Below are 15,160 nucleotides of genomic sequence, written 5' to 3'. Positions count from 1 at the left end.
AGTGAAGGTTATTGAAGTTATTTTTATTTATATTAGACTCTTGAGTGTAAAAGGATGCCATTCAAAAGGAGCATTGATAACCATACAAACTCAATTCAAGGGTTAACAAGGTCAGTTGGCAAGGACGGGGGATTCAATGAAATCTCCAACATACCAGACCAAATATATACACAAAACATCTTGGAAAGATCTCAGAAACCCAATTCTATACATAGTTATTATTGCTAGTTACGGTAGGGCTACTGCAGCACCAGTAGCAAAAATTCTATTGCTATGTACCTGATGTCATTGCATGGGATTTGCAGTTCTCCACTCAAGACTTGAGTGGTAGTTGTAGTTCTCCATTCAATCATTAAAATGGGGTCTTGGCAGCCCTCAAGTATTTTTTAAGAGCAAATGTTCTTGATTAATCAGATATTATAGACAGTGAGATATACAGAATACCATAAGGTAATACAAGGAAAATACAGAATTTCCACCTATAAAAAGTAATAATGAAAAAAACATGATACCAAGTGAAGGAACTGCATAACCACAGAAAAAAATGTGTCTTGTTGCTACGTGCCAGTGCTTTTTCTACAACAATATTTATATAAAAACTTAAAAATAAATCGGTGGTACTGATACATTTAAGAATAGAAAACTACAACGTAATAACGTCAATACCATTCTGACTTGCCTCACCACTGTTCACAGTTTACACAGAGTTTGGACAGATGAGGGAAACAAATTTAGACCAAGTGGGCTTGGTACATAGCTTTACACAACCATCCTACCAGCATTATCATTGTCGGTTATATCAACAGTCCATTTAGACCTGTTTCTTTTAAGTGCTTCTAACAATAGTAATAATATTCAGTGGTACTGACATAACGCACTTTGAATTGACACCTAGCATTCATTTTATTTAGATTAGTTTATTTTTCATTTCAGTAAAGTGTCCATTCATATGAAAACTAAACTTTTTTTTTCTATACTGTACATTTCCTAACCAAAAAAATAATCAACGTGAATACAGGTTCCTCGAATGGGCGGGGTTGGGGTGTGATTGACTTCCCCCGTAACCAGTCAGCATGCTGGGAGAGTACTGTACGTCCAGAAAAAAGGTGGGAGTCAAAAGGAGAGAGGTCGAGATGGTCCATAAAGGTGTATTGAGAAAGAAAAAAAGAGAACAAAATGTGTTATTCACACATGTGATCACCTGAAGAGTAGAAGACGGCACAACATGTTTTGCTCACTGTCTGACCAACAGGCTTTTATACTATTATGCATTTTAACTGTTTTCAAATTAAACTCAAAGGAGAAGTAAAGCTATACATATTAATGCTTTACTTTATTCCCTCCTCAAAAGTAACTGTTTACAGCCAGTCAAGGAGACTAATGCAGTTCTTCAGTTTGTTATTTGGGAGCAGACTTCATCTGCTGAGGAAGACCATGAAATGCGACTGAAATCTCAAGAAAAACCTAGTAAGGGGACCTTGAGTTCTTTTACTGATTTCCTCACTAACTTCTTTCTTCCAAAGTAACTGTTTACAGTCAATTAAGAAGATTATTTTGACAAAAAAACGTCAAGGTCCTCTAACTAGCTTTTTCTGAAGCTTTCAACTGCATCATATGGTCTTCCCCAGGGAATGGAGTTTGCGAGTTGTCATGAGACTGTAAGTCTGGTCTCGTGATAATGTGGTCATATGTATAGCTTCATCAGTAATCATGAGATATGTTAGAAACCTCTGCTCTGTAACATTGGCCAGACAGTGATAATAAAACATGAAGAGCTCTCAAAGCTATGTTAGTGACAAAGGTTTATGTACAAGTAAATCAGGAAAAATATGCAATTTTTTGTTCATGTTTTTGGAGTTTTTGAAGCATCGAAAAGAAGAAAAGGCCAGCCCACAGGGTCCTGCGAGGTCACTTAGTTAGTCCGTTTGCTACTGATTATTAAAGCGAGCGTGTGCACTGACCGCATGATAAAATGGCACAGATTGTGATGGCGTCACAAGTACAGAGGAACTCACAGAGGGGGGTGGGGACTGCCTGTCAGTCAATGGTAGGCTCTCATAGCCAGGGTTGCCATTGGAGGAAACGTTTGGAGTCCTGTGTGGAGATAGAAAGAGACAAGGACAGAAGAGAGGGCGAGGAGGAACGGAGGATGAAGGAGAGAGGGAAACAGGGGTGAGACACGTTGAGAAAGACAGACGGGACGGGGGCCGCGGGGTGACGGGAGCCAAGGACAGGTAACAGGAAAAGAGGAAAAAGAGCGGTTAGAAATATAGTGCGGAAAAACACAGCACTCAGTATAACTAATAGATATTAGTATTACTAGCACTCAAGCAAGGCACTGAGAGCAGCAGCCGCAGCAGGCCTAAAGTCCACTCCTGACTGATGATGCACTGCAGGGTTTATACAATAATCTGCAATTACATGCATTTAGAGCTGTGTGTGACTCACCAGTCATTCCAGCTGTAATGTTGTTTTCCTAATGAATCAGTTTATCTGCGTGATAAACCCCAGAAAGCTTTTAAAGCAATCCCGAGCAGGTTCCTTTTAAACGGAGTGGACTGTGTTTTTAGTCCTAGCAGAGTTTCTAAGCCTTGACAGTTTAGTTTAGTCAGTATTCTTGGACTTTTGTGTTAATATTAGATGTAGAAGCAGTCAAGATGATCAGCTGGCATTTGAATTGGAAGTTTAATAGTCCACAATTAAGCTTTTCAGAGCAGTAACTAATCTTGGAAATAATCAGTGAGGGAGAAAGGAAAAAAAAACATAATAGATGAGAAAACTAAAAGTGAGAAATAAGGGAAAACCAATAAGGAAAATGAGGTCATGATAATAACAAAAGAGGAGGAGGAGGAGTAAGGAGGCAGATGAGAGCGATGCAGAAGGGTGGTGGTGGTGGGGGGGGGTGTTACCTATAGTCAACCTGAGCCTCACATCGCCGGAGTTTTTACGAGCGCAGCCTCGTCAATGACACCCTCCCCCCAACTCAGCAGTAGTCTACTACTGTTTAGGAGACAGGACGCCATTTGAGACAAGATCTGTGAAAATGACCGAGCGGCCTACATCGTCTGTCCTCAAACACTCGACAGACGAATTGACAGACACACAGACAGACAGACAGACCTCTGGAGTTGTGTCTGTTTCTCTGCCTACACTGTAGTCCATATTGACCTGTCTGTGTGTCTGTCTGCAGTGCATGTGGTTAACCTGACAGCTCTGTGGTTTTGGACTAAATGTCTAGACAAAGACAAAAGTGTGTGAACCTAGCTGACTATACTGCACTTCCACTACTCTCTAAATTAAAGTATGTGTGCAATATCCGTCACTGGAAATATGTGATTTCTTCACCCAAAAGACTATGTGTCTGCATATGACATATCAATAGTGCTCAATCAATCTATATATGTTGTTTAAGTATATTCTGTGTGCATTCTGTACTTTTTCTGGGTCTATCAGTATAAAAGTTGTCCAAAGGTACAGATCTTGAAACTGCCAACACTTTATCTAAGAGCAACCTCCTCCTCTTTCATCTGGGACGTTCTGTCTGTCTGTCTGTCTGTGTGTCTGAGTGTCTGTGTTACTCACGGGAGGGGCGGCGCGCTAGAAAAGGGGGGTGTCCACCCGGCCCCCGGGTAATTATAGAAGGGGGCCATGGCCCCTCGCTGAGACCCCGTGGCCGTCTGTCTACGTGCCTGATGGGAGGTGAAGGGGTCCTCACTCTCGCTGTCCGAGTCTTCGTACTCCTCTGATTCACTGTCGTCGTCAATGAAAAGAGACAGAGAGGGACACGTGTGAGCAGAGAAATTATAAGTGCCAAGACATCTCCGGGATTCTCTCTGTCACTATTCATGATTGTTTAGACGCTAATATTCCAAGATTAAAAAGGTATGCAATGCACACTTCAGATGGTAAAAAGTGACGTATTTATCCTCAAATGGTTACCACAGAAAATGTGAAATTACTGATCTACAGGACTGCTGCACTAGCAGCACCAATCACAAACTACCTAATCTTGCTGTTAGCTTCTGACACTTGAAGAGGATTCTCATGGTTTTCTGCATACCTGGAACTCACTACCTACTCCATATTCTCAGCAGACCCAACAAATCTGTGCCACACCAAAATCCTGAATATGCAAAAACAAAATTAGTTTGAAGTAATTCAGCAAAGCCAAAATTCCAATTCTTATTGTAATTTGTAAGTAAAGGATAAGTATGACTGTATATCTTTTTTTAAGGTGTTAGACTTTAGCACATGCCCATTTTTATTTGAAATTCTTCAAGGCTAAATTTTAACTAACTACCTCTTAAAAACTCCAATATTCACATTGTATGCCAAGCAGCATTGTATAAACTCCAACATTTTGTAATCATTCTCAGATGGATTTATTGCTTCTCAGGAACTTTAACATGAATCTCCGTTGTCTTGCGCGGTCTCATTCTGTTACTACTTTTGGCAGTGTTTACTCTCTGCAATTCAAAGTTTATACAAATGAGCATGAGTGGATGAAAATAGCAATGCCATAGACATTTATAGCTGATCGCAGCAAACATAACAGTACTTATGCACATATAGACACACATTCACACTCTCTCTGACCTGGGGAAGCTCCTCCAGGCACCGGGCAGAGAGCAGAGGATGGCAGTGAAGGCCAGAGCAGAGAGGAAAGAGTAAAGGGAGAGGTAGAGCAATCCCTCCATCCCATCATAACACAGGCCTTTCAAAGAGTCAATGTAGTCCTAAAAGAAAAAAAGATAGATACATTATTGAATATAAAGAAGCAGTACTTTGGTAATACAATGTTAGTTCAGGTCCTGTTACGTGCACTTGGGTTACCTTATTCAGACCTCGGCAGTTCAGCAGTGCCACCAACTGATGAAAGTTGCCCTCAGTGGAGTTGAGTATCTGCTGGACCTCCCTGAGTGATTTCTGTAATGACGAACAAATTACAAGTCTGAAGAAAAGAAATCAATGAAAAGGAGGCAGAATGTTACTTTATAAGCTGCGTATTTCCCACATTATAACATACCTCAGCTTTAGGGAACTGTGTGAGAGCATTTCTGTCCAGGCTGGAGAGCTGTGTGTGAATGTTGGACAGCGCCCTTTGCGACTGGGTCAGCAGCTGCAGCCAACAAGTCAGTGGAGTTAAGAGCTTTTCATTTGCATAGTTGCTCATATATATCATAAATATGCTAAGAGAGTAGCTATTTTTCTGGAGAGTGGATCATTTAAGGACAGGACATGCAGCAGCAGCTGTGCCTCCTCTCCTCAAATAATTTATCCTTCACTGGCCTTGAGCAAGTCCGACATGCAACCTGTTCACTTAAATCAATGAGGGTGAGCGTGTCAGATGAATGTTCTATGTAATATACACAAGACATGTGACTGACAGGAGGTCACATTACCTGCTGGAATGGACTGTTCATGCGCCTGCTGCAGGTCAGGTAATAATCCAACACATCTGAATGGCCAGCAAAACACCAGTGCACAACACATCAGTGCATAATAGAAGCATTTTACTCATTGTGCTGACATGAGCACAGTTGGGAGGTAAATCAAGTGCATTGCAGAAATGAGAAACAACTAGCACTTTGTACAGGAACACAATACTGTACCTGAGCTTGTCCCGGTGTTGAAGTGGGTGGAGTTGACAACAAACGTGTTTGGATCTGAGCAGAAGTCACTGAGAGCCTGGCAAAGCAGCGAGAGTGACGGGGAGCGCGAGAAAGGATGACAGGAAAAAAAAAGAGAGAAAAAAATATCAGGAGAGAGAGGGACAGATGAAGCCAAAGTGGAAGGGAAAGAGAAAATGATCACAGGGGAAAAGTTAGTAGACACACTGACCGACTGACATACTTACCTCCTCAGATATATCACAGCTGTTCACAATATAGTGGCACATATTGATCTGTGTGCAACACATGCTGTCCTGGATGAACCTGCTCTACGCTCATCACTGATATCCTCCCCTCTGTTTGTCCATTTCCTATCTATACACTGCTGTACCCACTGGCTTATTTTTTGAAGAGGATGCATTTAGATCAGATAGCACACCGCACAAACAAACTCTGCTTGAGATCGCCCCACCAGAAGGGGGAGTGAGAGCCACGCAGAGAGCCCAGCAGCTGATGGGAAAATCGGTGACCAGGGACAGGATAAAGTGGGCAGGCCCACAGCTGCCCCATTGTTTCCCTGTCAGTGACCCGGGACAGAGCAGCTCTGTGTGGACCCACAGGCCTTGGGACCATCTCCCGCCAGCTCCACATGACACAAAGTCTCTTAAAGTGGGCAGCAGTGCTGAAAAACAGCCATTTACCCCCTTCACACACCCCCAGGCCTGACCAAAACACTTTCCCCATCAGAGAGTATGACTAAACTTCACAGGGAGAAATGAAAAAGGGCACTCCTCTGTTTGAGACATAAAAACTTTCTCTGTGCTTTGTTCTTGATAAATGTTACTGACTAGATTTATGTCTGTAAGACACAGCACACTGCTAATGTTGTCTTGTTTGGGCATTAAAAGCAGAACATTGTCCAGCAGAATGTTAGTGAATTTCACTTTCACAGGATTACACTCACACTTCCACCTCCTTGCAGGCTCAGTCTGAAGCCCCACGGGGCCGAGGTACAGCAGCGGCTTCATGTCTTGCACTGTTGATGGTAAGCTGATGCTTTGCCCACTCTGTCTCTCTCTCTCACTTCACTTTAGCTCTTGCTCTCTCTCTTAAACTCGAGATGCACTCTCCCGCTCTTCCTCTCCCTTCCTCACTCTTGTTGAAAGCACTCCTCTCCTCCATCTTCCATCTTTACTTCTCCACGCCAAACGCCCACACACAAATCACTTACACAAAAAAAACCACACTTTAGTGCACAAACACAATTTGTTCACAAACGCGCTTGTGCACACGCACATTGAATCTTTAATCTCTGTTCCATTTTCCTGCCTCTTTGGTGCTCTGCCACAACTGCAGCGTTCCCTAGGAGGCAGATCTTTTCACAGTTTTGGCTTCATGTAGCACTTTTTCCTCAGCTGAGATCCCTCCCATGACAGTCCCATTCACTTCCTATTCCTCCAGCCCTTCATCCCTCCGCTCCCACCCTCCAGCCTGGCTTCACCGATGTCATTGGGTCTACTCACCACTACAGTGGCTGTCTCCAAGCCCAGGGAGCCCCAGCTTAGGAAGAGAGCCAGCCACGCCAGCACTGTCATCCTGTGGGGGGAACAGCACAAACTCTTCAGCCAAGAGGACACCCAGAGGACCATCAATCCAGTGTTGTATGATCTGTGTCTAAAGATATAAGAGCGCGTGCGTGTGTGTGTGCGTGCGTGCGTGCGTGCGTGCGTGCATACTCACAGGATGAGCAGCCAGCGAGCTTGCTTGGCCAGTCCCAGCAGGATGAACAGACACACTATGAGGTCAAGCAGCAGCAACAACACGTATGACAGCCACCTAGTATACCAAAGAAACACAACTTAAAGCAAGTGTGCAAGGTTATTCTTGACCTTAAAACAAAACAATCTCCAAAAAAGTGCCATGTAAAACTTTCTGTAATTTACTTTCTAGTTTTTACTTTTATGCTGTTTTAACTCACAGGGGATACTACACTGCAGCCAAAAATGTTGTTTCTGTGGTTAGTACACTCCTTTTACAGTTGCAATTTCAAGCTTTTTAAAAGCGTATTAGTTTTGATTATGTCATCTTAGCCGGTGTGTTTTTGGTGATGTGTGAAATATGCAGCGTTCCTTTCATCACATTCAGATTTTTCTACCTGATGTGGGGTTAAAACTTGCTATCTTTGTCCACCATTCCAAGAATTAAAACTCCTGAGTCTAATAAGATTATTCTGTTCACACTACTGATCTGGAATATGCATTAATGTCTCTGTTAAAGAGGAATTAGACATTCACTCAATGTCTGCCTGTGGTCAGCTTGAATAGCTTTGTTTGCTATATAAGATAAGACACAAGACTCCATTGTACGAGATCAGGTGGTTAGAATGAGGTTGAACCTTACGTCACCTCTCACTGTTTGAAAGGAGGATTACATTACATTGTCTGTCTTTGCTGTGTGTGGTTAGTCTGTGTCTAAACTACTTTCATATTGTTATTAGTATTGAATATGGAATATAAAAGCATCCCATCGACCCATTATGAGTGAGAACATTTGGTCATTTCTGAAAAGAAAGTTTCTATTGCATTACCCTTAACAAATCCAGCCATCTTTATAAACATGCAACATTTATAAAATGCTGGACCGGATAGTTTCCTCTGACTCTCACCCTCAGAGCAATGGGTGCGTCAGTGTTGATAAGCAGCTGCTGACCATTGTGAAATTGGTCCAGATGGTTTATGTGCATGCTCCTCCTAATCTAATATTTTATCTACTGAAGCTTTTGCTAAACAAGTTGTAAAAAATCATATGTGGGACTGTCTAAGTAAATCTAAGTGTTAAGGGAAAACTAGTGCAACAATCTTCTCTTATTCATTTATAACTGAAAAGGTTTTTGTTCATAAAAGGCATGTTGATTTGTGTGCTTGCTGTTGACAAGTTCAAAATACTGTATTGTCCTTCCAGTGTGAGCCAAATTATGTAGTTCTTGCCAGGGAACTACTTTAAATGTTTTTAAATATTTGGAAATTACAGACCTATTAAAAAGTGTTACCTAACTTGCAGCTGAATTGTTTTGTTTTTGCTTATATTGAATTGGCCTTGAATAGCAGTGAATTGGATCTTACATAAATAAGTGTTATCAGATTTGGATTGGATTGTGGGCCATGTTTCTAGATATTTTCTAAATCATCTGAAATACACACACCCAGTACATGCATATGGAAACATAACTGGGCAGCATTTATTATCATTGACAAATAATAATCCCCCCCCCCCCCCCCCCCCGATCTGGACTGCAGCCTCACCTGTAGTCCTCATTGACCATCAGCGTGTTGGCCGCCCAGCCAGGTGAGAAGGGGCTGGGCATCAAGCCACTGGTAGGAACCACTGTAGGGGCCACAGAGGGAGGTACTGGGGTTAGAGGTATGATGGACGCCCCGCTGATACTATCATTCCCTAGGCCAGCATCCACACTGGCCCGAGCCATGGAGATGGAGGACAGGAGGTTGATCACGTTCTCGGATAACCTCCGGCAGTTCCGCGTCGACACCAAGAAGGGTTTACTGCCGGTAAAGAGCTCCTCCATTGAGGTCAGGGGGCCGGAGACAGACAGCTGCAGCCCAGAAATTGTGTCTGAAATCTTGGAAAGGGAAGAAAGAAGAATGTGAGTGGACTTACAGAAAGTGGGATGGAAACCACAAAACAGAGATGATGATGCTCATAAAATCGTGGTCAGCTTGGAGGGATTTGGTTATGAGATAGAGAACGGAAGATTGTGGGCATCTGGAGTCTCAGCTCGCTAATGCATGTCCCTCACGATCTATAACACGAGTTAAAAATCAAGGGCTAAATCCTTCACTTTCACTCCTACTTACCTAAAGTGGTTTATCTAATTGCCTTTGATATGAAAATACTTTTAAATATACGACACCTCAAGGTCTCTTCAGTTGGTTAAGAGGAGATTGTAGATGGCTGAAGTACAGAGACAGATGTGAACGCATTCCTTTTGTATGAATCATGAGTAATTTGTTATCTGTCTCATTCAGAATCGAGCCGTTTTAAGCCTATTGTGTTTGCAGCTGTTGCTTTTTTGTAAAGCTTATTTTTTGTTATCTAATATCACTATTACATACCCATGCATACATTCCTGCATTTTACATAAATGTACACAACTAAATGTATAGTCTTAGTTTTTGTTTGTTTAGCTTTAGTCCATGCTACATGATTTCTCTTATATACCTTGTCTACCTTGCCCGGGTCCAGACCTTAGAATCTGCTCACTCTTCGAGTGTAACGAGTTGAAAATTCTGGCTTACCTCAGGCAATTGTCTACCAGCAGCAGGATTTCTTTTGCTTTGCATTTCAGTTTTCTATCATTGCTAATACTATATATTTTTAATATAGCTTTACATTGTTGTTAATTCCAAATGTCAATGGCTCCAGTTATCAGCCGTATATATACATATATAACTGTTTCACTGTGTTAAAAGGAAAAGTATCGATAGCTAAAAGAGCTACATGAAAAACAGAATCTATGCAGAATGTCATGTGTGCATTTTTCTCTGTTCAATTTCAGTATTCATTTGAAAATCTGCATAGCTAGACGGAACTAAAATAGCTTACTTCCTTTTCACTGAGCGACAGAGTGTGAGAGAATAGGCTCATTTCATCTCCTTTAATAGTGATATTAGTTCATATATGTCACCTATTCTACAATGCTCCTTTTCTTGTTAGTTTGTCAAAACAATCTTCTAATAGATATCAATGGGTGTGTTTAGAGCTGAAAAGGTTGCACATGTCTGTGTTGTGTGGGAGGGCAAGAGTGGTCTTCCATTAAAAAAAAAGGAATCACTATGAAGAGAAGCCTTTGTTTAAAATAGTTAGGGAAGCACTGGGGTAAATATTCCTGCTCTCACTAAACTCTCCAGTGGGAGTTTCTTGATTAATGTGTCTTATTATTCACATTTAGCGAATAAATGCTTGTATTTAATATTATCAATACAGAAAAGGTAACGCCTGCACACTTAACTTCATGCTACAAACGTTTAATAATGACAACATCTCAATCTTACTTGGGACTGCATCAGGTCTAAATGTTTGAAAAAAAGAAACCACATCTATATTTACATCTATATGTACACGTCATGCGCACACGTAGGCTGACAAGCTCTATGATGGAAAGTCCTTTTGATGTACTTTATTGAATTGTTAATTGTTTTTGGATGTGTTGTTACCCTGGGCGTTGTGGATAAACCACCATCACAGAGCTCGTCAGCTGGCTGGTGTGCGTGATGTTTAAATACAGATGTGGATTCCACAACAAGATCTGTTAAGAGGGGTGATTGTGGTGTCCCCCAACGCAAATGCCATGACTCAATGGAATACTCTGCCAACAGACATTATTTCATGTGAGTGTACAAATCTACGAATTGTCTCTACATGGTCTCTTTGCCTTTTTCTGTTATTTTATTTAATAACTTTCTTTCTCTATACTAATTTCCTATGTTTTTGTCCATAAACCTGCCTGGGGACTATAGGTGTAAAATAGCAATCTGCTAGAACCTGTCACAACACATATTCTCTTGTTGTACAAGATTCATGTTTTATTGTGCACTGTCCCTAATATAAATAAATTAAATGACATTACTTTCAACATATATTACACGTTTATTAATAATAAAATTATATTATGAATAATATTCTCAATGATGTCTGCGTGCCTCTTTCCTCGCACTCTCTCACTCACTGAGTTTAATGCTATTGCTTTATGTGTGCAAGAACAGATATCCCGCTCTTATTTTAATAATTGATGTGTTAGTTTCTTTGATATGAATGGATATTACATGAACTGATTAACACATGTGTTTTCCCTTACTCATTATGTACTGTAGTTCTACTGACCTGTATATTCTACAGTAGAAGGAGGACATTTAGCAGTTTGACACACAAACCACTGTCTGACCCCAGGGAAATCAATAAAAACATGAGTTTGTTGCTCATTTCTCCTTTCTCACTGCAGAACCCATGTGAGCATGAGGACGCGCATGCACACGCACACGCACACGCACACGCACACGCACACACACACACACACACACACACACACACACACACACACACACACACACACACACACACACACACACACACACACAGATATTCTGCCTGACAGTTTGTTTGCAGACTTCCAACACTTACCAGCAGATCGATAGAAGCTAGCGTATAATTGGCTGTGAGAAGAGACGAGGTCAACTGATACATCCCATCATTAGCCTCGTTGTTGCCATAGAAACCAATGCCTATGGCAACACTGCAAAAGGAGAAAAAAGGTAGAAACATCTGTGAGGGTTTATATATGTGTGTGTGTTTGTGTGAGCTTAGGGTAAGGGGCTAGGGAATGCATTATGTCAATGACGAGTCCCCACAGAGATAGTGCTACAAACCTGTGTGTGAGTGAGTTTGTGTGTGTGTGTGTGTGTGTGTGTGTGTGTGTGTGTGTGTGTGTGTGTGTGTGTGTGTGTGTGTGTGTGAGAGAGAGAAAGATGGGGGGAATAGTAGAACAGATAGCAGAGGCATGTAATGTTTAATTTAGTGTGTATGTACATGTTAAATGAATGTGACACAAGAAGATAGCACTGGAGAGGATGGGATATGTGTGAGCTGGATAAGCATACCAACAGTGGAGTGCCGGGGAAGGAATAAATGGATGATGGGAAAGAGATGATTCTTAGCTCAACAGTTAAGCTTCAGCAAGGAAAATATTCGAAATGGTAAACAGCGACATGTTTACACATCTTTCCGTTATTCAAATATTCAGATTAACGCTTGGGACAGATGTTCGTCAAATCCCCTCAAACCCAAGAGGAATGGTATGACCCAATCTCCCACAAAGTATGTGACCCAGATTAGAAAGCAGGGGGGAAAGGAAAAGGAGGAATGTGTGTCTGTGTCTGTGTGTGCTTTGCATTTCTCACTGCCTAATGCAGTTGCATTTCAAATGACCTGTGACAAAATGTTTTTTTACCTTTGACAAAAAGGCCACCATCTGGGGGAAACATCGTCACATGAAATATTTTCAAAATGTAAACTGCTGCATTATTTTTTCATCCAGTCTAGCATAGAAAGCTCCTGTATCGAGCATCAGAGGAGGAGAGGACTAGGCTACTTTACATTACAGTTCACAAGGGAGAGACACAAAGCACATTAACCCACAGTCTGTATATGATGACATCATTATGACAGTTAAGATCAGATCCCCGGTACATTATGTTCTGTGATATAACAATGCGCATGGACTGGAATAAAATTACAAGCACTGCTGAACCATTCAATTGCACCATAATTGTATTATAACACACAGCTGGGCATGTAGCTTTAGATTTAAAAGGTCTGATGGGCAGCAATGCTTTTTTGTTAGTGACTAGTGCTTCACAAGAGCGTCTTGGACAGATGTCAAGCAGCATTTCTGTACAAGGTCCATGCAGAGACAGTGTGCTGACTTGATGACTGCATGGTCACCAGATCTGAGGGGAACACCCATGGGTAAATGACTACTGAGGGTGAGCGAGCTAAGATCATCCTCACACACACACACACACACACACACACATACATACACATACATACATACATACATACATACATACATAGATACATACATACATTCACACACACTCCCAAATACACATACACACACACACACACACACAAACATACACACACACACACAAACACACACACACACACACACTCACACTCACACAGACACAATGCTGTCATAGGCCTGTGGTTGGTAAACAGCAGCTTAATGTGACCATCAGCTGTCATCCAGGTCTCCTTTCCTCTCCAGTGACATTCGTGACAGTGGTATGTGAGAGACTAAAAAGCACATGACAATGGAGAGGGTGACAGCTTGTGATTCACAGCCTTGTTGCTGTTCCACCCAAAATAACTGTGCTTCAGTAAAATGTTGAGGTAATTGTAATTTGCTCTAGCATTTCTAGCTTTTGGTTACTTAATAATTAACGTGCAGCCCCTTTCACATATCTATGAGTTGATAGCAGTTTCACTGAGGAACGAGTTACCTGTTAAACGTCTTAGATAGTTCAACATTTTGGGAAATAAGCTTATTCACTTATTTGCATTTACAAGTCTTGTAGTAAGTACACTTTCTAGTAAGCAGTGTACTTTAAGTATTGAAAGTAATTGTGATGTTGTGATATATGTATTTTTGTAATAATATTACTGGAGTTTTATTAAAGATAGCTGAGGGCTGTCTGAGGGACATTTTATTGTTGTCACTGGTTGAGGTGCAGCTAATTGACTGAATACTGCTGGGTTGTTGCATCATGTTTAAGGAGCTTGAAAAATCTATAAAGTAACCAGTACTTGTTTACTACTATGAACTAATACTTTATGATTTTATGTACTCCTACTTAAGTAAGATTATAAAGAGCTCTGAGGTTGATAACGACGCCTTCTTACCAGCAAAGCGTGACAGCCGCCACCACCACCCACGTGACACAACAGATGCCCCGCCCCTTCTTTCCGCTGTAACCGTGACCCGTGCTGGCATCTTCATCCTCCTCCTCCTCCTCCGATCCCTCGCTCCGGTCACCACGGTGACAGCAACAGTAGTGTATGAGGAAGGAGAGGACTACCAAGAGGGAGATGACGAGAGCGATGGCCGATAAACTGGACAAAACCAGCAGAGTCTGAGAAAGGGAGATGAGGAAAAGAAAGGATGAGTCAGTGAATGAGAAAAATGGCACTTTAATTCCATTTTGACAAGTGGACAAGAGCAATTTGAGAAAATTCCAACTAATCCTGTTAAATTCCATAGCTTTGTCATATTGTCCCACCCCCATTAAGCACCAGTAGATGGTGATTAAAAAGGCATAAGAAGATAAATTGTTTGCAGGAAAGGATAAAGGATACAGATATGCGCTGTTTGCAAACAGACATTGACAAAGATGGAAATGTAACGCAATTAATTTGAGGGGATTTTTGACCATTTATACTTAGGCTTCAACCTGTGAATCCCTGATCTGCACCATTGTAAATATTAATGTCACTAAGCTGTGACAGACTTTGATTTTGATCAGGCTCCATGTTGTAAAGTCAACATTACTGAAATGCATTTTGCTTCAACACATATCCACAGCATTATCCTCATCCATCTGCCCGTCCGTCACTCCCCATTCCTCCACCTTCTCCATATCTCACCTCCTGCTCTCTGAAGCCCCTCCTCATCGCTCCACTCTACCCACCCAACGCTCTCACTCGATTTCTCTCCCCACACTCCCCTCTCTTTCTTTCTATCCACACCACTGAATCTCTATTAATAATCTGTGACCTACTTAAATACATTCACTGCCACTCTCTCACTCCCACTCTGACTCTCTCTATTTCTCTCTCTCTCTGACCAGTCTTCTGTTAAGCAACCTCCTTGCATTACTCATTCTCTCTCTCATTCTCTCTCTTGGAGCACTTTCAGTCTCTTTTGTCTTTCTGTTCTGCAGGATAATTTGCGTCCCCCCCTCTCTTTTTGT

At 41.6% G+C, this 15,160-nt stretch overlaps 1 protein-coding gene and 1 long non-coding RNA gene across 5 annotated transcripts in view; one reads left to right on the top strand and one right to left on the bottom strand.

Annotated features, from left to right (window-relative positions):
* Window positions 1-2: 2 nt before the first annotated feature.
* Window positions 3-15,160, bottom strand: part of ttyh1 (tweety family member 1) — a 20,296-nt gene continuing 5,138 nt past the window's right edge. The window contains exons 3-15 of one of the 4 annotated variants that reach the window (XM_034874195.1): window positions 14,094-14,323; window positions 11,808-11,919; window positions 8,915-9,249; window positions 7,353-7,448; window positions 7,136-7,208; window positions 5,613-5,688; window positions 5,403-5,458; window positions 5,027-5,119; window positions 4,834-4,926; window positions 4,597-4,736; window positions 3,583-3,750; window positions 2,016-2,094; window positions 3-1,087 (exon numbers count right to left, since the gene is read on the bottom strand). In XM_034874195.1, coding sequence (XP_034730086.1) covers window positions 1,004-1,087; window positions 2,016-2,094; window positions 3,583-3,750; window positions 4,597-4,736; window positions 4,834-4,926; window positions 5,027-5,119; window positions 5,403-5,458; window positions 5,613-5,688; window positions 7,136-7,208; window positions 7,353-7,448; window positions 8,915-9,249; window positions 11,808-11,919; window positions 14,094-14,323 — 1,635 coding nt within the window. In that variant the 3' untranslated portion in view covers window positions 3-1,003. The remainder of the gene's footprint in view (window positions 1,088-2,015; window positions 2,095-3,582; window positions 3,751-4,596; window positions 4,737-4,833; window positions 4,927-5,026; window positions 5,120-5,402; window positions 5,459-5,612; window positions 5,689-7,135; window positions 7,209-7,352; window positions 7,449-8,914; window positions 9,250-11,807; window positions 11,920-14,093; window positions 14,324-15,160) is intronic. The other 3 variants (XM_034874198.1, XM_034874196.1, XM_034874197.1) reach the window with 3 other exon arrangements.
* The window catches only part of LOC117946314, a 16,746-nt gene continuing 9,202 nt past the window's right edge, over window positions 7,617-15,160 (top strand). The window contains exon 1 of the long non-coding RNA XR_004656996.1: window positions 7,617-7,629. This is a non-coding gene — a long non-coding RNA (uncharacterized LOC117946314). The remainder of the gene's footprint in view (window positions 7,630-15,160) is intronic.

This window comes from Etheostoma cragini, chromosome 6 (genome assembly GCF_013103735.1).
Source record: "Etheostoma cragini isolate CJK2018 chromosome 6, CSU_Ecrag_1.0, whole genome shotgun sequence".
NCBI classification, from domain to species: Eukaryota; Metazoa; Chordata; class Actinopteri; order Perciformes; family Percidae; genus Etheostoma; species Etheostoma cragini.
This window is presented reverse-complemented; position numbering and strand designations above follow the sequence as displayed.